Source organism: Gossypium hirsutum, chromosome A05, assembly GCF_007990345.1.
Source record: "Gossypium hirsutum isolate 1008001.06 chromosome A05, Gossypium_hirsutum_v2.1, whole genome shotgun sequence".
NCBI classification, from domain to species: Eukaryota; Viridiplantae; Streptophyta; class Magnoliopsida; order Malvales; family Malvaceae; genus Gossypium; species Gossypium hirsutum.
This window is the reverse complement of record NC_053428.1, coordinates 80,890,483-80,911,949: the sequence shown is the minus strand read 5'-3', so window position 1 is coordinate 80,911,949 and position 21,467 is coordinate 80,890,483. Positions and strand designations below refer to the sequence as shown.

Here is a 21,467-nt window from a genome sequence, read left to right as displayed (position 1 = left end):
TTTAAAGCTTTCATTATATGTTTTTGTGCCAATTTGACAAATTCGATTAAAGAATTATTTTAAAAATAAAAAAATTAATTAACTAATTGAACTAATCGATTTTTAATTGATTCGATACCTAAACTAATATCCAATCTCATTGTGAGCCAAATTTGGAAATAAGAAAGTTGAAGTTAATAAATTTTCATAATACTTATATGGGTAAATTACACTAGCAGGCACTCAACTTTGATGCAATTGACAAAACAATCACTTTGATTTCAATTCAATCACTCGACTTTCGAAAAATAAACAAATCAATCCTTTTAACCATTTTCCATTATTGTAACAAAAAAGTGACATGGTATCCTACAGTGTAAACGACCCCAATTTAAAATCCTACTTAGGTTGACAATAAAAGAGGAGGAGGAGAAAAGAAAAAAAATCATATCAAATTGAAAGGATCTATTAGTGAATTGGACTAGTTGCTATTTCAACAAAGCCTAAATTGTTGTTTTTTTTAATACAATTTTGTCTTTATTCCATAGATAATGCAAGGCAAAATAAGATGAAAAACAGGCAATTTAATCACAAGGAAGCATATGTAACAAATTTTCACTCTTTTGACGCTTATGAATGTGGTGCCATAGCTTGGCACAAAGCATTATTCAAATCAATTCAACAAAAGATTTACTGCTTGCTTCTCCACGATGAACACATATCTCCTAGATTCTTAACAGGTGTTAGCTGGAAAACAAGACAAATTCGAAGACCCTTTGTGGAGAAAGGTTCACACAACAAATGGAATTACAGCAAGCTTCAAATCTGGTTGTTAACATGATATCACAAAGTCGTTTTCACTGATTCAGATTTACTAGTTTTCAAAAACATGGATTGCGTTGTTGCTGTCGCAGTTGAGTTTGAACCAATAGTTGCCGTATTTGGGTGATTGGGTTAGTAATCGAAAAAGGTAGCTCATTATGACATTTCCACAAACAGCTGGGTTGTAATATTTGTTTTTGGTTTTGGTAATACTAGATTGAAAGTTGTGGTTTAGCAACCATGAGGGCACATATTGAAAGTTGTGGTTTAGGTTTTGGCATGACCAAATCTAGATAGAGAGATATTGGAAAGTAAAGAAGGAGACAAAAGATATTGATGGTAGAGTGAAGCATATCACTATATTTGAAAATAGAGTGTTAGGATGGAGAAAAAGTATAAACATATTAGGTCATTTACGCAAACATTAAAAATATTAGGTCATTTATTAAAAAAATAAATGACAAAAAAAATACTCAACTTTGCCTCATCCAACGTGGCAAGCTACATGGCCACATTAGCTAATTAACTGGTCACGTTAGAGATCCTATTAAGCCTGTGATAGAAAATTTATGATTGATTTTTGATAATGTTAGTGACTGATTTGTTATTTTTTAAAAGTCAAGTAACCGAGTTAAAATCAGAGTGACTTTTTGTTAACTATATCAAAATTGAGTGGCCGTTAATGTAATTTGCCAGTAATTTGTATTAATTTATGTGGATAAGTATGATATGTGGCCGGTTGAATAAGAGTAAGTCAATAGTGTTCAAGTAAAGGCAGCCTGGAAAGAGCTAAAGATCCAAATCCCCATCAATCACGTAAATGTCAAGCCCCCACACTCTTCCACCCTGTTTGGTTCAATGTAATGGCATAGCCATTACAATTCAATTCCATGGGCCCACCATAAACCCTTGTTTGGTTCAATGAAATGTCTATTACGGAGGTTGTTGTTTAGCTTGCTATTCCCACTAACCACTGAACAGAGGCTGAATAACATTCTTTGCCTCACCCTCTGAATTGCTATTCAGAGCACGGTAGGAATGCTGAAAGATTATTATTGTTTCATCATCTCTCTTTTCTGCAGTTTCAACTCCAGCCTCTACCTTCACTACCTTCTCCATTTACAAAGTCCTAAACACCATTGCCCCTCACCAACTGTCTGCAGTTCTTGTCCTAAAACCTCAATTTCTCTTTAATTATCTTCAGCTCTGTCAATTTTTTCTTAATTTTTAAATTATATATATAAAAAATTTTGAGAATGTGGTTGCAGATCATCTGCGGAATCATCATTTACCAGTTGTTCCGGCGCTTCTTTTATGGTGGCAACGATGTTTTAAATGTGGAAACCTCTGATTTTAATGCTATTTTCTCTGTTGCCAATGGATACTTTTATTTTCTTTTTACAATTTCAGCTCTTTCTGTACATTTTTCCCTTTTTTGGAAAAGAGAAGAGTTTTTTGTTGTTTTGATGGTAAACTGGTTGATAGGTATCTTTTGTTTAGCTTCCTTTTTGCCTGTTCGATACTGGTTAGAGCGAGCTATCAAGTTTAAATATTAACTTTGGGGGTCAGCTGTTTTTCGATACAAAATAATTGTATTCTTCATTTCTTGATTGATGGGATGATTATATATATAGCGTCTTTGGAGTTTATAATCAGTGTCAATATCTTGAAATAATCGATTTTGGTTATTTAGGTTTGCTTGACTATTGACTTGTGCTATTGAGAAGTGGCATAGTATTATAGTTCAAACTTAATGCAAAGAATGATTGCAAAATATTCAACTTAATCCATGCACAGTTTTAAAAATCTTCTGGGTACCTTTTGAATTGAAATCATTTCAGATTTGCTAGCCTATCCCTGTTTCTAGGACACACTTGTTTGTGATTTTAATATAAAGTGGAGTCGTATAAGCATTAGGCAATATCTTGGCTGGAACAAAGTACAAAACTAGAGAATATGTATTGTGGCATCGTGGAACTATGATTGCTGATTACCTTTTAGTGAATTTAAAGTAATAAGATTACTCAAAAACGAATTTAAGTCATATTTTTAGTTTTAAGTGTTCTACATCCAATCTCCGTTGCATCTTTTGCTTGCATTACTTTGTTGGATCTATTGTTGTGGCTTAATAATATTTTCGAAACCATGTTGTTTGCTGTGCTTTCTGAAACCTGATTGATGAATATCAAATTTCTTTGTGGGAATGTAAAGCATATTTCTGCTTAGTTTTCTGTTGGAACTTCCCTTGATGATTTTCTTTTTCATCCTACATGTAGAAAAAATCAACCAGCTATTTTGGCCATGGATTCTTCTAAAGCTGGTACAGTGAAGGAATTGCCAGTGGGGCTAGATGAAGCTGCGAATGAAGAATGTGCTTCCCAGTGAGTTATTTGAACTCAATAAATTTATTACAGAAATACAACCAAAATTATTACATCTAAAAGATCTGTCAATACCAAAAGATTGGATGATTGATAGAATAAGTGGTGCTAGTACTTCAAAACCAGTAAGTACTATAGAATATATGTCATTTGGAGATAGACTATACTTTAAAAATAATGCTATAACAAATACAAATGATAATTTAGTTTTACCCTCTAATTCTCAAATAGAGGAAGAAGAAGATAATATTATTACAAATTTGACAACACCAATAAGTATGAAAACAGTTCAAATACCTATTTTCCCCACTGAACCTAGTAGAAATTCTAGAAATACTAGAATGGAAGAAATACAATCTGCTACTATTATTCAACAAATGAAAATGGGAAAAATGATATTATTACATTTCCAAATTTCCAAATTACCCTAGTGTGTAAATTAGACTGAATACCACCAACAAGTGCTTTTATCGGGTTTTCAAATCTTTTATCTAATAAAACTGCTATTATAGGTATATCATGTCCTTTTCTAAATAAAGCTCTAATTGTTATCATAATTATACCTAAATGTATATATCTAACTTAAGGGTATTTCTTTTTAATTCTCTTAATTTTTTCTTTAGTAAATAATGGAATTTCTGTTAATCCACCTCTAGTATCATTAGCAACTGTGTTACCACTAATTTTTTCTATGTGTCTTTGACTCCATATTTTAAACTTAGATATTTTATATATTTCTTCTTTAGAAATATAATTTTTATTTATTTATTCTATCATTTCATCAGAAAAGTCTTTTTCTTCTACAATCAAATTTCCTAATTTTATATCTTGTTGTTCAGACTTAGGAATTTCTTCTAATTGATTTATCTTGATCTTTTTTATCAAAATAACCACAAAATCCTGTTTTTAGAATATTTGTTAATTCTTTTAAAAGATCTTTAGGAGTACCTATTTGATTAATTAGTTGTCCTTTTTGGACTTTTCCTACTTCTGATTCTTCCCATCGTCTTAAAAATTGTAAAACATCTCCTTGAAAAGTTCCTACAACGATTGTCATTGACTCTGCCCAATCATCTATAGTTTTTTCATAGTCTGATATTAAAATATTAGTTAAGTCTAAATATATTCCACCTTGAGCCACATTTCTTTCATTTAAATCATCTATCCTATATGGTATAGGTATAGTTTGACTTGATTGTTGATTAGAAGATTCTCCTGTATATTCGGTTTTAATTTCATTAGTAGCTATATTTTCGGTTTGATTACCAAAAATTCTAGTTGTATTTTCAACTGTCTCAAAGTCTTTATTTAAAGCTCTCAGATAATCACTAAACAAGAAAATAATATTTCGGCCCTTAGTAAAGGATTTAATAGTCTAATAGATATAACCTCTATATATTATAATAAAATATATAATTAAGTTAGTAATATAGAAGAAAAAGTAAATTATATGGGCGATATCAAAGAATTAGATTTGAACAACAAATCTAAAGAAATTTTATCCTTTTTCCAATAGTTCCTTGATTTGTATATCAAATTCATCTATATCTTGTTTAGTATAGATCATGGGTTTAATTCTAATAATTTTATTAGGATTTTTTTTATTTTATTTCACAATATCTTGGACTATTTTCCCATAATTTTAATGGTTCTTCACTAAAATTATTTTCTAGAATTTTGAACAACCAATGATTTGTTTCTAGTTGTTTAATTTGTTCCTTTCTTATTGGTCTAAATCCTTTATCACATATAAATTTATGATATTCTATTAAAGGAATTTCTACAGAAGTTTTTTTTGTTGACAATATTACTAAATTTTTATCTACAGAAAACGGTAAATGATGATATATAAAATTATTTCCTAATAATATGTCTCCATGCATTTCAGGAAAACACAATATTTTAAGAATTACAAATCTTTAATTATTTATGTAAATTGGTATATTTCTAGCCTTAAATATGGGTTTTTAAGTCTGAAAGTGGTAAGAAGGCTAACGTTTCTTCATCTTTCTCTTTTATGTTCCTCTTTTTATTTAAAACCAAAATGCTATCGCAGATCCCGATGCTGTTTTTTGAAACTTTTTGCTGCAGGAATAGGCTCCCAAGCAATATTTTCAATTAGCCAACCGAATATTTTGGCAAACAAGAAAAGAAAGTTTATGTTGTCAACTAGTATTTCGAAAGAAAGTAACAATAATGTAAACTTCCAATGGGCACCATTTCCTGTTGAGATGACAGGAGTGTATATAACTGCTCCTTTACCATCAGGTTCCAAGCTTCTTGTGATTAGAAATCCTGAAAATGAATCTCCCACACAATTTGAAATATGGAGTTCATCTCCGTTGGAGAAGGAGTTCCGGATTCCCCAATCCGCTGATGGCTCAGTGTATGCTGATGGCTGGTAAATTTCTTCTCTCTGATGATACAGTTTTGCACACTAAGTTAACATAGTCTTTGATCCAGAAGTAAATGGTTTAAGTAGCTTAAGTTGAACTTTCACCTTCATCAATGTAAATATGGTAGAAACTCTAGAACTGCTTATAAAAGCATCATTGCCTGGTTGTAGTAGCATTTGCAGCTGCTACAGGATTGTTATAAATAACTTTATCGGTAGCTATTATCCCAGCAAACTTAGCAAAGTTGAAATCTTTCTTAATGGTATATGTTCTAGGGAATCTCTTGGAACTCTGATGAATCTCTTATTGCTTATGTTGCTGATGAGCCATCTCCCTGCAAGCCTTCGTTTGATTGTCAGGGTTACAAGGTGCTGCAAAAGTTAAAGAATGTATGATAAGTATTCCGTAATACAGCTCAGGTGTTGATGAGCTCAAGAAGCGGTTGGCACCTCTTAGAAATCCATAAACCAAAAATATAAAAGTTAAAACTCCAGTTTTTACTTCATTAAATCATTGATGTTATTCCTTAGAATTATCATATCTGCAAGTTGGTAATTTTGTTTTGTAGATATGACAATAATGATTCATGTTTCCACAAGGTAATAGATACCTCCATGTAACTTTGATATAATTGTGTATGGTATACATGTCGATACCGAATTTTTGATATTCTTCTCTTATTATGGTACCGACTATATCTATCATGATACAAATGTCTGAGAAATGCAGAATGCATAAACCTCAAACGTTACTTATTAGTAAAATTTAACTATCAATTACCAAAGTTGATTTCGATTTTAAACAAATTAAAAGGAATACCAAAATAAACCAAAAAAGAGAATGAATCTAATAATTCAATTCAAAAAATTTCTGGAATAAATTTTTTGTAAGATGCTGGTGAGAATAAAACATCTACAATTGAGATTGTAAGTTATTAAAAACATCGTTTGAAAATAAATTGTTAATATTATATTAAAATTATTATTAAATATTATTAATAATTATATTAAAAATATTATTAAATTATATATTATTTTATTAAATTATATTTAATAATAATTATATTATAATATGATTAAAATATTTATTTTTATTTTTATTAAAATATTTTAACAATAATCTTATTAAAATTTAATAAGAATAACCTTCTATTTACAAAAATTCTGTTAAAAATACTTTATTCATTTAAACTTTTTTACTTATACTATTATATCTATTTTATTCAATCAAACACAAAAATCTTACCACAACTCTAATTAATTTAATTAGAGCTCTAATGGAACGTACCCTTATATCTTTTAGCCTCAACCCCCAGACATACCCTTGTATCTTTTAGCCTCAACCCCTACCATCACGCCTCTTTTCCAAAAGCAACAAAACTTCCCTACATCATCATTTCCTCTTCTTTTTTTAATTAACAGTAAGAAACACTTGCTTTCCTCTAAATCTGATTTTTTTTGTTGTATACTTCAACGGTCATGATCTGTGGGATATGGGAGGTAATTCTAGTATTACTGAAACAAAGTTACAGATTACAGACCTAAAACTCTGTACACAATAATTTTACAAATTCAAAAAAAAAAAAGAAAAAGAAAAGCAAGTTACAGGTAGCAGCAGATAAAACCTAAAGCTGACGGTTTTCGGCTCTAAGGAGACCTCCCATTTCAAATCTGCAGGAATCGATCTACCTTGGTTGGTGAATATTCCTCGGACTCACTTTCACATTCACGATCTTGGGCGCTTTCTCAAGAAACCTAGGTGACTCACTCACAACTCGCCCCTTCCGCCATTTGAATGCTCCAACGGGTAATAATTCCTTTTGAGTATCTTCTTCCTTCCCTTCACCTAAAACCCCAGAAACAAAACAGGAAAAAAAAGGGGGTGAGATCCGAGTTAAATATACTCGGTTGACTCGGGCGAGTTAAACAAGTAACTTACGGGTAGGGTCAACGAAAAAGTCGTCGTAATCGTCAAAGACGGCATCAAGATCGTCGGGGAAAAGAAGATCGGCGTCGTCGTTTTGGGGATCGTGGAAACGTTCTTGAAGCCAGTAGTCGCGGAAACACGGGGAGGATTGGACGAGAGACCACCACTCATCAGAGAAATCCTCGACCGTCCGGTACGCTAACGGAACAAACAATGGAGCGTTGGGATTCAAAGTTGAGAAAGAAGATGGTCGTTGAGAGAGAATCTCCATTTGCAATTCTAAAGCTTTTGTCGTACAATGGAAAAGAGATAAGGATAAGATCAAGTATGTGTACACACTGAATATATATAGGGGATAAGCTTACTAAATGAACCCGGATTTTCATATTATTACACTTATGACACTACATTTGTTGACAAAAGTAAAGCTGTGGAAATTTTTTGCATTAAATATTGAATAAATGTAGAATGGCAAGATTGAAATATGTGGCAATTAAAGGGTAAATGACAGCAACGTTTCTGCAAGGAGAATAGGCATTGATTTTAAGCCTAAAGACGCGATCTGATATGCAATCAAATAATATAAAATATTCAATCGTTTAGGCTTTGATTGCTTTGGTTGACATGAAAGCTGGAAATTAGTGAAAATGAAAATTTTGTTGGTAAAAGTATTTTTATATTAAGGAGTGAATTATATTTTCTGAGTTAATTGGTTTTTAAATATTAGATTAAAATGTAAATTAATTTTTTTTTAATTTATTTAATTTTATTATTAAAATTTTATTATTATTTTTCAAAATAAGGTGTACATGTGGTATATTATATGTAATTGTTTAGTTATTTTATCAGTAATGTCAGTTTTTAATAATAGAAATGGATAATTTTTTTAATAGAAATAATAAATTTACTCTTTGATTTAATGTATAAAAATTAATTTACTTATTTTTTGAATGAAAAAGATAAAATGTAATTTAATTTCTTTTACCAACTTAGTGATTAAGATATAAAGTAAGTAAATAATCTTAAATTTTGATCGTTTGATTTGTTAAATTTTATCTTATTATTTTCTTCCTTCATATCAGCAAACTAAGATTTTTCTTTCGGAAACATCAAAAAGAGTTTGTGTTAAAAAATCTAATTGAATAATTAATTATATAAAAGATTAACATAACTTTTTATTAAATTATAAATTAAACATAATTTTTTAAAACTTTTAAATAGAAAATAAAATGCGTAAAATTATATTAGTTAATGACTAAAAATATAATTAATGCATAGTTAAAAAGTTTAAAGTTATGATTATAATTTAAAAAGTTTAAAGTTATGATTATAATGAAACTTTTTAGTAGGCTCTCAAATTTTTATGCTATTGTTTTTAATTAAATGATTTCTTTTTCACTCAAAATCGTGCAGTCTCACATCATTGGCGATTGTGATTTAAATGGGAATTATTTTATAAAAAATATTTATTTTAATTCAAATAAATTTTTCTAACTCTACTTAAATAATTTTTTTTTTCATTTGATGCTATAAAACTTCATTTGAATGAAATCTATATAATTATATATAAAAGGAAAGTACCTTTCTTATGCTGTCACTTGGCAATCTAATGCTGTCCTTTTTCTTGTTTCTTTTTTGGTATTTTATAAAAATGGTTAAATATAAGATTTAATCCCTCTAACATGCTTAATTTTGAAATCTAATTTATATGCTTTAATTTTAACATAATTTGGTATTTATACTTTTATAATATTTTAATTAGTCTAAATAGTTAATATAATTAACTCTTCGGTAAAAATATTACATGATTATATATAATTTGAATACCCTAATAGTTTTAGAGATTGACAAGTGACTTTCAATTTCTTTTAGGTTCGCATCGCCTTTTTTTTTTACATTATAAGACAATGGTCAAATTTTAATTTTGGCGTCTAAACTATGTTGAAACTTGAGATTTAATCTATATACTTTACTTTTTGACATAATTCAGTTAATTTATTTTTATAATATCATTAATTAGTCTGGATAGCTAATATTGTTAATTATTTCAATCAAAATTCCAATACCAATACCAATTTTTCTCAAGAATACTATTCTAATACAAAAAAATTATTTTATCTTGATGGTTTCAAATAAGTATTTTTAAGAATTTAATAGAACAATTTTAAGGGTTGTAATAACTATTACACCTAAATTTTTTAAATTTAAAAAATAAATGATCATATTCTAAAAAATTAAAAATATGAGAATTAAATTTTAAATGTATAAAGTCTCTAAATATTTTAATTTTATAATTTAATAGTGAGACACAAACCATACTAATTCAATTAATAAAATAAAAAGAACCCAGGTCAAGCCGACCCATATCATCACATCTGCAGTGCCCATGGTTTTGATAAAGACCAGAGTTTTGTCGATTGTGATCAACGGTTAGATTTCTGAGAGTGTGAAATGCTTGCCACGTGCAGTTATATGAGATTGATATCAGACATCAGGCCACGTAATTCATTTCTTCTCATCTTTGTTATCCCCCCATCCTAGATATTAACAATATAATATCATAATGTTAAATTTGGAGTTATTTCACGTGCGCCATCCATCCCTTACATACGCAAATGCATATTACATATTTACCCCTATTTAAAAAAAAAAAGAGAGAGACTGAGAGTGAGAGTTGATGGAAATAAATAGTACTGCAAACCAGAATGTAGAGGGTATGCGGGGTTTTCGTGATACTGCACTCTAGCATGCCCCTCTACCTATCTTTTTACCAAACTCCATAGCAATACATTGGGTCTTTCGATTTTAGGGTTTTGCCTTGTGTGAAGTTCCGGAAATCCTGTTGCCCTCTGCCCATAGTCTTTGCTTTATTAGGACTAAGCTGGTATTCAACTTCATAATAAATATATTATTTAAAAAAATGGAGAGGGTTCCTACTCGCCATCCCATAACCAAGAGTATCCGCATGTGCAAAGCAGTCCAAACAAATTAAACAAAAAACGCAGAGTTAATAATACTGCTTTTCCTACAACAAAAAGGCCATTAGTATCTATCTCCTGCAATTTCTTAAGCTTTTCTGCAGGTCACAATTATGTTCCCTATACTTACATACATACATGCACACGAAACCCAACATTCCATGTCTTACTCCCCCGGTAACCTTAGATTGGTGATTCCCTGTGCTCATAATTCTTCTCTAAACTATGACGTCCAAACACATTGTTTTGGTCTCTGCCTTCAAATGTAACCAGCTGATGCTCTACTTCGTTTTCATGATGCCTTTTTTCTCCCCTCTCAAGATAATTCTCTCCTCCTTTTGATTTGCAATGAATTCAAACAAACAAGCTGTTAGAAATTAATTTAGTCTTTTTACTTGAAATTTTTTAAATTTCTCTTAAGGACGCCTCCAAAATTTTTGAAAATTATTTTGAGATATTTAAAATTCTTTAAAAATTTTAGTTAGGCCCCCCAAAATTTATAATATCTCGTTAAACCTTTCAAAACTTTTAATTAGATCCCTTCAATTTTATTTTATTTTTGTCAATTCTCATTAAGTCTTTAAAAAGTTTGAAAGTTTTAATTAGACCTGTCAAAATTTTTAAACATTTTAATTAAACTTTTAAATTATTTGAAATTTTTAGTTAGGCTCCCAAATTTTAACGCCAAAATCCTTTAGTGAGTTCAATTGTTAACTTTATTAAATTTATTAGTATGATATTTTAAAATGAAAAAATACACACTTGATAACCATATAACAAAAAATAATATTGTAATGAACTTAAATTTAACAAAATAAATTTAATGATTTAACTAATTGAATTTATATTTTTAAATTTAAAAAATAGAGTAACTAAATTTCTTAAAATAAAAATAGAAAATTAAATCTCAAATATGTGAAGAAGAGTGTAGAGAATTGGAGCTTATTTAAACCATCCTTATATGACCATAGCATTACATTGAAATCTTTCCAATACTGTATTATATATATATGGCATGACTTAGTAGGAACAAAGTCAAGAATTGTGTGATGAGACCGTGATAAAATTAAAAATTTTGGGAGTCAAAACTAAATATTTTTTCTTTGAGTTGAATTTTTAACTTTTCAAAAATTGTAATTTTTCATTTAATAAAATATTAAAAAATTTAAGTTAGAGTGAATCAAGGAAGTTGAAGGCCCTAGCAGGCCCAGCTACACTCCCTGCGGTTCAGCCGAAGGAAGATAAAAAAAAGGCAAAAACAAGTTGAGCTTAGTGCCGTGCCATCTACTATCGGTCCACCCAAAGGTCCCGGTTCATGTAATATAATCATTCCAATAAGCATAACCCCTGCCTTTCTGGGAACTAAGCAATTGCAATGCATGCCTATCGCCTGAGCGAGGGCGCCCATGCCCAAACCCTAAGAATGGATGATAAAAAAATCCGAATTCAATGGGTTTCGACACTCAATCCTTTAGGGTTGAATTTTTTTTAAAAAAAATAGAGTTTGGAATAAGTCTTGAGTTTAAGGTAAATTTATCTTGAAATATTTATAAAAATACCATTAATATATATTAAGTTTTTTCTTTTAATAAATATGTATTAAAATTTAAAAAAATTGATTTGTTTCAAAATAAAAAATAAAACAACTAAAAATATGTAATTTTATTTACTTTAAAATATAAATAAAATAATTAAATTAAAATCGAGTTGGGTCAAAATTAAATCTTTATTAAATTTTAAATTCAAGTTTGAAATAATTTTTTTTTCCTAAAGAGTCTAATCGATTTGAGACGGATTTATCAAGATATGGGTTGAGTTTCCTACCCTGCCAGTTGCCATCTCTAACCTAACCATAAAACCCATGCATGTTATTTTGAGTTTTTGATGCACTGTTGATTTACCCTCTTTGGTCATATGCCATAGAATGCGAAAAATATCATATGATTATTTATTATATTTCAGATTGTATTTCAATTATTATACTTAAAAAAAGCGCAAAATGATTTTATAAAAAAAAAACAATTTTCATCTCTTGTTCTGTTAATTGTTTTATAAAAAAATTAATCCTTGTTGGTGAGATATAATTCTCACCCAAAATTCTAACTCATAAAGATTTATATTTTGTAAAAAGAAAATATTAATAAATAAATAACTCAGAAGACTTCAAATTATTCTGTAAGGAGTTGTTTTCATTAAATATCTTACCTATCTACTATCAAGTAAAATTACATCAACAAATCCAATTAGAATTCTGATAGTTTACTTATAAATATTATCTACTATCAAGTAAAACTCCATCAACGAATCCAATTAGAATTCTGATAGTTTACTTATAAATAACCATCCATTCTTCCAATGTAAATTAATTAAGCACCTCACTTTTCCCTTTAACAAATTGATCAGCTATCAATATGTCATCCTCAAAGTCCAACCTCTTCATGGTCGCGCTACTACTAGTCTCGATGACCATCATCAACACCTGCGGTGCCAACGCCAGCACCAACCCAAAGTTCCCTGCCATTGTCATCTTTGGTGACTTAACAGTGGATCCCGGTAACAACAACTATATCGACACAATCTTTAAAGGCAACATAGCCCCATATGGGATAAACTTTCCAGGCCACGTTCCTACAGGCAGGTTTTCAGATGGCAAACTTGTTACGGACTTTGTGGCATCTTCTTTAGGGATCAATGTAATATCCCGAATTAGGGCCTAATCGGAATAGTGGTTTCGTGACCATAAATCCGAGATAGAAATAATTATTTTATAATTATTTTGAGGTTTATGATATGATTGCATGATTGTGTGAAAATTTTGTGATGAAATTCTATGCCTAAAGTGCTTAAATTGAAAGTAGGGACTAAATCGAATAAGTTGCAAAACTTGCATTCTAGAAGTTTTTAGTATGAAATTGTTTTGGAATATTAATGAGGAGGTCTTAAATAGAAATTTGACCAATTTTAAGTTCATGGAAAAAATTAGGACATGGAAGGAATTTTTGGAAAGTTTAGTAGTAAGGGTATTTTGGTCATTTAGTTATTAAAATGAATTAAAAACAAAATTAAAAGCCAATTTTTGTCCATCTTCTTCATTAGGCCGAAATTTCAAGGGTTCTCCATAGCTAGGGTTTGTTTCAAGCTTCCAAGCTCCATAGTAAGTGATTCCAAGCCCCGTTTTTAATGATTTTTACGTTTTTGAGATCCCGGTAACTCGATAAAGCTTATGTTAGCAATAATTTAACCTAGGGTTTATATTTGGAAAAATACCCATAGGTGAAATTTGTGTATTTTGATGTTTTATGATAGAATATTAAGTTTTAAATTATGTTAGACAACTTGTACTACTCGATTTTAAGCAAAAACGAGTAAAAGGGCTTAATCGGTAAAAATACCTAATAGTCACAAGTACATGTTAGAGTGAGAATTTGATGTTGCCATAGAAGAGAAAAGTGATCAGCATGTTGTAAAACATAAGAATAAGGAATAAAGTTTAATCCCGAGCCTAGGGGCAAAAATGTAAATATGCAAAAGTTTAGGGGTAAAATTGTAATTTTGCCAAAATTTGAGTTAAGGATTAATTTGATAATGTGAGTATTAAATAAGCTAAATGTGTTATTTTAGATCAAGAAAGACGTGGAACCGACCTCAATCGAGGAAAAGAAAAGATTATGGACTAAATTGCAAAATCTTTGTATTTTGGTACCAAGGTAAGTTCATGTGTAAATAATGTAGCATAATTGTTATTTTTAAGTTATTGATATTAATTATGTGTTATGCTGAATTTCATTATGAAATGTATGCTTTGTGGTTAATTTCAAATAATATGTAAATTATGTGAACTACTTGTTAAATATAATTGTTACCGAGTATTGATTTCGGCATTCTACGGAAGAAGGCAAGGATAAGTGTTCGAGGAAAAAGCCCGTTTGAACCTTAGGAATAGATTAGGATACAAGTGACATGTCACTAGAATGGTTGAGCATCCGAACTCGTTGAGTTGAGTCCGAGTTCGAGTTCACTTATGGATGCGAATGTCCGAACTCGTTGAGTTGAGTCCGAGTTCGTGAGATGTAACTAGGCATCCGAACTCGTTGAGTTGAGTCCGAGTTCACTTATGGATGCGAACGCCCGAGCTCGTTGAGTTGAGTCCGAGTTCGCTTATGGGCGGGTTACATGATTGCTTGATTGCATATATGGCACTTATGTGCAAGTTATCCATGTATCCGAATTATATTCCGATGTGTTCAACGGGTAAAGTTCTACTCAAATGGAGGAATATTCGAGATGTAAAGAGACGTATTGGTAAGTGATGTGAAATGGATATTTTGGACAGGTATGTGTTTAACCCTCGGGTTGAGTATTGACACAACCACGATAAGGTAATAAGATGATGAAAAATGATTAAAAATGTGATATGTGTTTTAGTGATACATGCTAATGTTAATTGGTATGACTGTTTGTTATGTTACTTATTATTTGCATATGAACTTACTAAGCATTTATGCTTACTCCCTCCTTCTTTCTCATTGTAGTTTTGGACAAGCCAGCTCAGGAGTCGGGATAGGTCGAAGGCTCAGTCACACTATCCGGAAGACTTTTGGTAATGGCTTGTAAAATTTAAGTATGGCATGTATAGCAATATACCTTTTTTGTGTAAATGATCTTATGGTATGGTGATGGAATGGTTGAGGAAATGCTTGATAATGATAAATTATGAAAATAGTTAGTTTAGATTATATTTGATGTTAAGGAAAATTATTAAGATACTTAGTGCATAAAAACTCATAAAAGGGATGAAATTTGCCATAAACAGAATACTGCAGCAACACTGACGCAAGTTTAAAAATTTACTAAAAATCATAGAAATTGAACTTGGTGATGGACTACATATAAAATTGAAGCTTATTATGTCTAGTTTCACATGAAACAAATGAAACAGGTAAAGGAATTATATGTTACAAGATATTTGAATTTTAGTGAAACAGGGTCATAGCAGTTTCTGAATCCCCTGTTTCAACTTTAGAAATTCACCATAAATTGTAAAGAGATATTTAGGTAGTGTATTTTATATTCTCAGAATCCTTATTGAGTCTAGTTTCAGGAGAAATAAACCTCATAGTCATATGGATTTTTTACAGAGAGAAATGTGGTTCGTAGTAAACAGAGGTCAGACCAGTCAAGTCCTGAAACAGGGGTAACTTTAACTAATAAACTGTACTAATTGGCCCAACCAAAAATTCTAGAAAAAAATTAGTAGATAGGTATATGAGTCTAGATTTAGGAAAAATTTACAGATCTTGATTTCGAGTTTCGTAACTCGAGATATGATTTTTCTTGTGACTGTGATGCAAGTAGCTTAAAAGCTGTGAATGTAGAAATAAATAATCCAAAGTTCTAAATATGTTAAATTAAGCTTAGTAACACCTCATACTCGACTCCGGCGACGGTCTCGGGCGTGGGGGCGTTACAATCAAAGACGTCGTATAGCCTTTCTTGGACCCAAATCTATCAAACGATGACCTCTGCACCGGTGTTAGCTTTGCCTCTGCTGATTCCGGATATGATGATTTAACTACATTGTTGTCCATGTCATCACGGTTTCAAGGCAAGTTGAGATGTTTAAAAGCTACATAGAGAAGCTTAAGGGAATTGTAGGAGATGAAGAGCCAACAACATCATTGCTAAGGCTCTGGTGGTAGTCAGTGCAGGAACTAATGACCTTATTTTCAATTTCTTCGATTTACCAACAAGACGGTTGGAGTTCGACATTAGCGGTTACCAAAGTTTTCTGCTACAAAGACTAGAAGACTTTGTTAAGGTAAACACAACTTTGTTGCACTACATTGGTAAAAGAAATAATTAATTATGGTTGAATTTTTGTACAGCAAATATATGATTTGGGATGTCGAAACATAGTCGTTGCTGGTTTACCTCCAGTTGGATGCCTGCCGGTTCAAATGACGTTCAGGCTTGAGAATCCAATGAATCGACAATGCTTGGAGAATCAAAACTCAGATGCGCGATCTTATAATAAGAAGCTGGTGAAATTGTTTCCTAAAATACAAGTAGAGCTGCCAAGGTCCAAACTTGTGTATACAGACATTTATCAGCCATTGATGGACATGATCACTCATCCTCAACAATATGGTATATTTCTTTTTCTTTGAAAGGCTGTTTTGTTGAAGTAATAAATAGTTAATATGGGAAATTGGTGCAGGAATTGTAGAAACAACAGTGGGTTGCTGTGGCACTGGTGTCTTGGGGCTTTCATTATTCTGTAACTCGGTGATATAGGCATGTGGAAATCCTTCATAGTATGTGTTTTGGGATAGTGTTCACCCAACCCAAAAAGTTTACCAACAACTTGCCAAATACATCGTCAAGGAAGTCGTTCCCAAATTATTACCAAATTAACTAAGTTTCAATTTATTGGTTTAGTTTCTAGCTTATTTTATTTGAATTTTTTTTCGTTTCCAATTTGGAAATTTGATTTATTTTATATTGATAATAGTTATATCAAGTAGGAATTTATTCCTTCTTGTTTTCATAAATTGAAAAATGAAATGTTTAGTAATGATATTAGTGTTTTTTTTATTTCACAATTAACTTAAAAAAAATATTATGTATTCTTTTAAATATTTTTTAAATATTTTACTATATATTATAGGACATTTATCAATCCTTTTGACCCTCCTTATAGAGTCTAAAAACTCCACCTAGAGTGTATTATTGGTAATCATCCATACTTTGGAAATACAAAGATATGGGTATCAAATTCTCTACTTAAGGCATTTTTCTCTCTCTTTGTAAATCTTCATTTGTATTTTGGAGTGAAATATATTTGGTAGTGCCCGAGGACGTAGGCAAAATTTGTTGGACCTCGTTAAAATTCTATGTTCTTTATTGTATTATTTTGCATATTTTGTGAGTGTGATTGTAGTAATTTATTGTGCTATTAAATTACGATAGAGGGATATTCTGGCTAGGAAAGACCTGGTACTTAAGCGATTCTTGTGATCCACCTTTCTTTCCTAGGAATTGAATTTAGTGTAATTTTTTAGTACAATAATTTTACTCTTTTACACGCTTCCGCATAACAATTGGTATCCGAGCTAGATTCGTACTTAGGAAATACGATCGTTTACGATACTATTTGCATATACGGTATTGTTCATCCACGATACTATTCACATTGACGGTACTGTTCACATATACAGTAGTTAGGATTGGGGAAAAAAATGGCAAATGCATCGTCATCAGCAAAGACTACTGTGACCAATGCAAATTTTGAAATAGAGAAATTTGATGGTACCAATAAATTTTGGTATGTGGCAATATGAGATCCTGGATGTCTTATGTCAGCAAGAGCTGGATATAACCTTTGAAGAAAAACCTGACAAGATGGATGACAATGAATGAGCCAAGATCAATAGAAAGGCGTGTGGTACAGTTCACCTATGTTTGGCCAAAGAGCAGAAGTACTCTGTCATGAGGGAGACATTAGCGAAGAAGTTGTGGGATATATTGGAAGAAAAGTTTCTAACGAAAAGTCTTGAAAATAGGCTTTATATAAAAAAAATTTATCGATTCACGTATGCACCCGGTATGTCGATGAATGACCATGTGAACTCTTCAATAAAAATTTAGCAGACTTGCTAAATTTGGATGAGAATTTTGAAAATGGAGACAATGCATTATTGTTATTGAATTCCCTTCTTGATGAATATGATCATCTTACCACCACATTGCTTCATGGGAAGGATACGATCACATTTGATGCAGTTTGTAGTGCATTGTATAGATTTGAGACTTGAAAGAAAGATAAAAAAGGATCACAAAGATACAACTGCAGAAGTCTTGACAGTAAGAGGTCGTTCACACAGCAGCAAACCTGGTAGAAGGGGAAAGTCCAAAAGGAGACCTGCCAAAGATGAATGTACTTTTTGTCGTGAGAAAGAGCATTGGAAAAAGAATTGTCCTAAGTTACAAAAGGGCAAGACTATTTCTAATGCATGTGTAGTGGAGCATGATGAGGAGTCAGACTTTAGCTTGGTTGGCATGGCAATGGCATGTCATACAGATGAGTGGATTTTGGATTCAGGATGTACTTACCATATGTGTCCTAATAATGACTGGTTTTCTAGTCTTAAAGAACTAGAAGGTGGAGTTGTTTTTATGGCCAATGACAGCGCTTGTAAGACAATGGGAGTAGGTACAATCCAATTGAAGAATCACGACGGCTCAATCCAAGTCTTGAAAAATGTTCGCTACATACCTAGCTTGAAGAAAAATCTCATATCATTAGGGGTCCTAGAATCTAAAAGGCTCACAATCACTTTGAGAGATGGATTACTAAAGATAGTAGTTAGGGTATCGACGGTAATGAAAGGTACAAGAAGGAATAACATGTACTATTTAAATCGAAATACAATTATTGGATCAACATCAACAGTTTCTACGAAAGATGCAGATTTAGAGTCTACCAGGTTGTGGCATACGAGATTGGGACATGCTGGTGAAAAAGCTTTGCAGAATTTAGCGAAGCAAGGCTTGTTGAAAGGTGCAAATTGGAATTCTGTGAACATTGTGTTCTGAGCAAGCAGACGAAGGTAAAATTTGGTTCAGCAATTCACAATACGAAAGGAATTCTGAACTACGTTCACAGTAATGTGTGGGGACCTACCAAAGTGGCTTCTTTGGGAGGTATGCACTATTCTGTTACTTTTATTTATGATTATTCAAGAAAAGTATGGGTGTATCTAATGAAAAAAATGACGTTTTAGATGCATTTCTGAAATGAAAGAAGATGGTGGAGACTCAGACTGGTCGAAAGGTCAAACGACTTCGATCAGATAATGGTACGAAGTATAATAATGATCGATTTCTATAAGTATGTCAAGATAAGGGCATTGTGCGACACTTCACTATTCGGGATACACTACAGCAGAATGGGATAACAGAATGTATGAATCAGACTATACTAGAGAAAGTTCGATATATGTTATCCAATGCTGGATTGGGCGAGGAATTTTGGGCTGAGCCAATTACATATGCGTGCCATCTAATTAACCGTTTGCCATCAGCTGCAATAAATGAAAAAACTCCTATGGAGATGTGGACTAGTAAATCTGCTACTGATTATGATTCTTTACATGTTTTTGGTTCCACTGCATATTATCATGTAAAAGAATCTAAGTTAGACCCAAGAGCAAAGAAAGCATTATCCTTGGGTATAACTGGTGGAGTAAAAAGATATCGTCTCTGGTGTCCTGATACAGTGAATATTATTTTTAGTAGAGATGTGACTTTTGATGAATCAACCATGATGAAGAACAATAATTTACAAAAGGATGACAAAATCAGTAGTACTTTGCAACAGGTGGAGCTTGAAAAGGTTAACGATGATCTAGTTAATATTGAAGGAACAAATGATGAAAAAGTTTCGACCCAAGAACTTCTACAGCAGCAAGATTCAATTGCTTATAGAAGGCCAAGAAGAGAGATTCGTATGCCTGCTCGCTTTGATGATATGGTGGCCTATACACTTTCAATTACAGATGTTGATGTTCCTTCTACTTACACAGAAGCAAGAAGTAACCCTAATAGTGTAGAGTGAAAGCAAGCTATGAGTGAAGAAATGCAGTCTCTTCATAAAAATAGGACTTGAGAGTTGGTAACACTGCTCAAAGTAAAGAAGGCAATTGGATGCAAATGGGTATATGCAAAGAAGGAAGGATTTCCTGGTAAAAATAAAATTCGATACAAGGCTAGATTGGTAGCAAAGGGTTACGTTTAGAAAGAATGAATAGACTACAATGAAGTGTTTTCTCTAATTGTGAAGCATTCATCTATTCGGATTTTGCTAGCCTTGGTTACGCAATATGATCTTGTACTAGTTAGCTCGATGTGAAGACTGCGTTTTTACACGGTGATTTGGAAGAGAAAATCTATAAGACTCAGCCAGATGGATTCAAGGTTGTTGATAAAGAAAATTGAGTTTGCAAACTGACAAAGTCGCTTTATGGATTGAAACAATCTCTGAGGCAGTGGTACAAGCGATTTAATTAGTTCATGAAAGGGAAAAGGTACACAAGAAGTAAATTTGATCATTGCGTGTATTTTCAGAAGCTACAAGAAGGAATTTTCATATACTTGGGCTTATATGTTGACGATATGTTGATAGCATTTAAGAGTAAAGTTGAAATTGAGAGATTGAAGACTCAACTCAACCTTGAGTTTGAGATGAAAGATCTAGGTGAAGCTAAGAAGATTCTTGGCATGGAAATATGTAGAGATAGAGCTCATGGTAGAGCTAGCTTGTCTCAAAAGTAATATTTGAAGAAAGTACTACAGTGGTTTGGTATGAACAAACAGACAAAACCTATAAGTACCCCGTTGGCTTCTCATTTCAAGCTTTCTGCACAACTATCTCCTTCAACGAATACGGAACAAGAATACATGTTACAAGTTCCGTATTCTAATGCAGTAGGTAGCTTGATGTATGCAATAGTGTGTACAAGACCCGACATTTCATAGGCAGTTAGTATAGTGGGCAGGTATATGCATAATCCTGAAAAAGGACATTGGCAAGCTATAAAATGGATTCTACGGTATATTCAGAAGACCATGGATGTTGGATTACTGTTCAAGCAGGATACTACACTTGGTAAATGTGTTATTGGGTACGTTGATTCTAACTATACCAGTGATTTGGATAATGAAGATCAACCACCGGTTATGTATTTACACTTGCTGGAGGACTAATAAATTGGAAGTTTACACTGCAGTTTACAGTTGCGTTGTCAACCACAGAAGCCGAATACATGGCTATAACAGAGGCTGTAAAGGAAGCTATTTGGTTACAAGATATGGTTAAAACCTTGGGATTGGTTCAGGAGCATATTAATGTGTATTGTGATAGTCAAAGTGCTATTCATTTAGTAAAGAATCAAGTTTATATGCATGTACAAAGCATATCAACGTAC

At 31.8% G+C, this 21,467-nt stretch overlaps 3 protein-coding genes across 6 annotated transcripts; 2 read left to right on the top strand and 1 right to left on the bottom strand.

Moving 5' to 3' along the window:
• The first annotated feature begins 1,642 nt into the window (after positions 1-1,642).
• LOC107957165 (acylamino-acid-releasing enzyme) lies at positions 1,643-6,245 on the top strand. Of its 4 annotated transcripts, none has more exons than XM_016892608.2 (5): positions 1,643-1,956; positions 2,070-2,138; positions 3,078-3,182; positions 5,274-5,583; positions 5,854-6,245. In XM_016892608.2, the coding sequence occupies exons 3-5, from the start codon at positions 3,152-3,154 to the stop codon at positions 5,960-5,962; spliced, it is 450 nt and encodes a 149-aa protein (XP_016748097.1). In that variant the 5' UTR covers positions 1,643-1,956; positions 2,070-2,138; positions 3,078-3,151; the 3' UTR covers positions 5,963-6,245. The 4 variants fall into 4 exon arrangements, with proteins under 4 accessions (XP_016748097.1, XP_016748100.1, XP_016748099.1 ...); XM_016892611.2 differs by having other exon boundaries at positions 1,751-1,833; XM_016892610.2 differs by having other exon boundaries at positions 1,755-1,963.
• Positions 6,246-7,062: 817 nt separating this feature from the next.
• On the bottom strand, positions 7,063-8,022 carry LOC107957166 (protein EARLY RESPONSIVE TO DEHYDRATION 15). Its single transcript, XM_016892613.2, has 2 exons — positions 7,517-8,022; positions 7,063-7,423 (listed from the first exon to the last, which is right to left on the bottom strand). Exons 1-2 carry the CDS (start codon positions 7,773-7,775, stop codon positions 7,263-7,265), a joined length of 420 nt encoding a protein of 139 aa, XP_016748102.1. The 5' UTR covers positions 7,776-8,022; the 3' UTR covers positions 7,063-7,262.
• Positions 8,023-12,893: 4,871 nt separating this feature from the next.
• On the top strand, positions 12,894-17,019 carry LOC107960503 (GDSL esterase/lipase At2g30310). The gene is made up of 5 exons (XM_016896842.2): positions 12,894-13,175; positions 15,970-16,113; positions 16,145-16,300; positions 16,368-16,629; positions 16,700-17,019. The coding sequence occupies exons 1-5, from the start codon at positions 12,894-12,896 to the stop codon at positions 16,774-16,776; spliced, it is 921 nt and encodes a 306-aa protein (XP_016752331.1). The 3' UTR covers positions 16,777-17,019.
• Positions 17,020-21,467: the final 4,448 nt, after the last annotated feature.

Bases quoted from the DNA above. Each gene is read 5' to 3' on its own strand.
- LOC107957165 (XM_016892608.2), top strand. From the start codon at position 3,152: ATGAAGCTGCGAATGAAGAATGTGCTTCCCA. The intron at 3,183-5,273 runs GTGAGTTATTTG...TTTTTGCTGCAG, and splicing joins AATGAAGAATGTGCTTCCCA to GAATAGGCTCCCAAGCAATA. The intron at 5,584-5,853 runs GTAAATTTCTTC...TATATGTTCTAG, and splicing joins TCAGTGTATGCTGATGGCTG to GGAATCTCTTGGAACTCTGA.
- LOC107957166 (XM_016892613.2), bottom strand. From the start codon at position 7,775: ATGGAGATTCTCTCTCAACGACCATCTTCTTTCTCAACTTTGAATCCC. The intron at 7,424-7,516 runs GTAAGTTACTTG...CTGGGGTTTTAG, and splicing joins CTTTTTCGTTGACCCTACCC to GTGAAGGGAAGGAAGAAGAT.
- LOC107960503 (XM_016896842.2), top strand. From the start codon at position 12,894: ATGTCATCCTCAAAGTCCAACCTCTTCATGGTCGCGCTACTACTAGTC. The intron at 16,114-16,144 runs TAGAGAAGCTTA...TGTAGGAGATGA, and splicing joins TGAGATGTTTAAAAGCTACA to AGAGCCAACAACATCATTGC. The intron at 16,301-16,367 runs GTAAACACAACT...ATTTTTGTACAG, and splicing joins GACTAGAAGACTTTGTTAAG to CAAATATATGATTTGGGATG.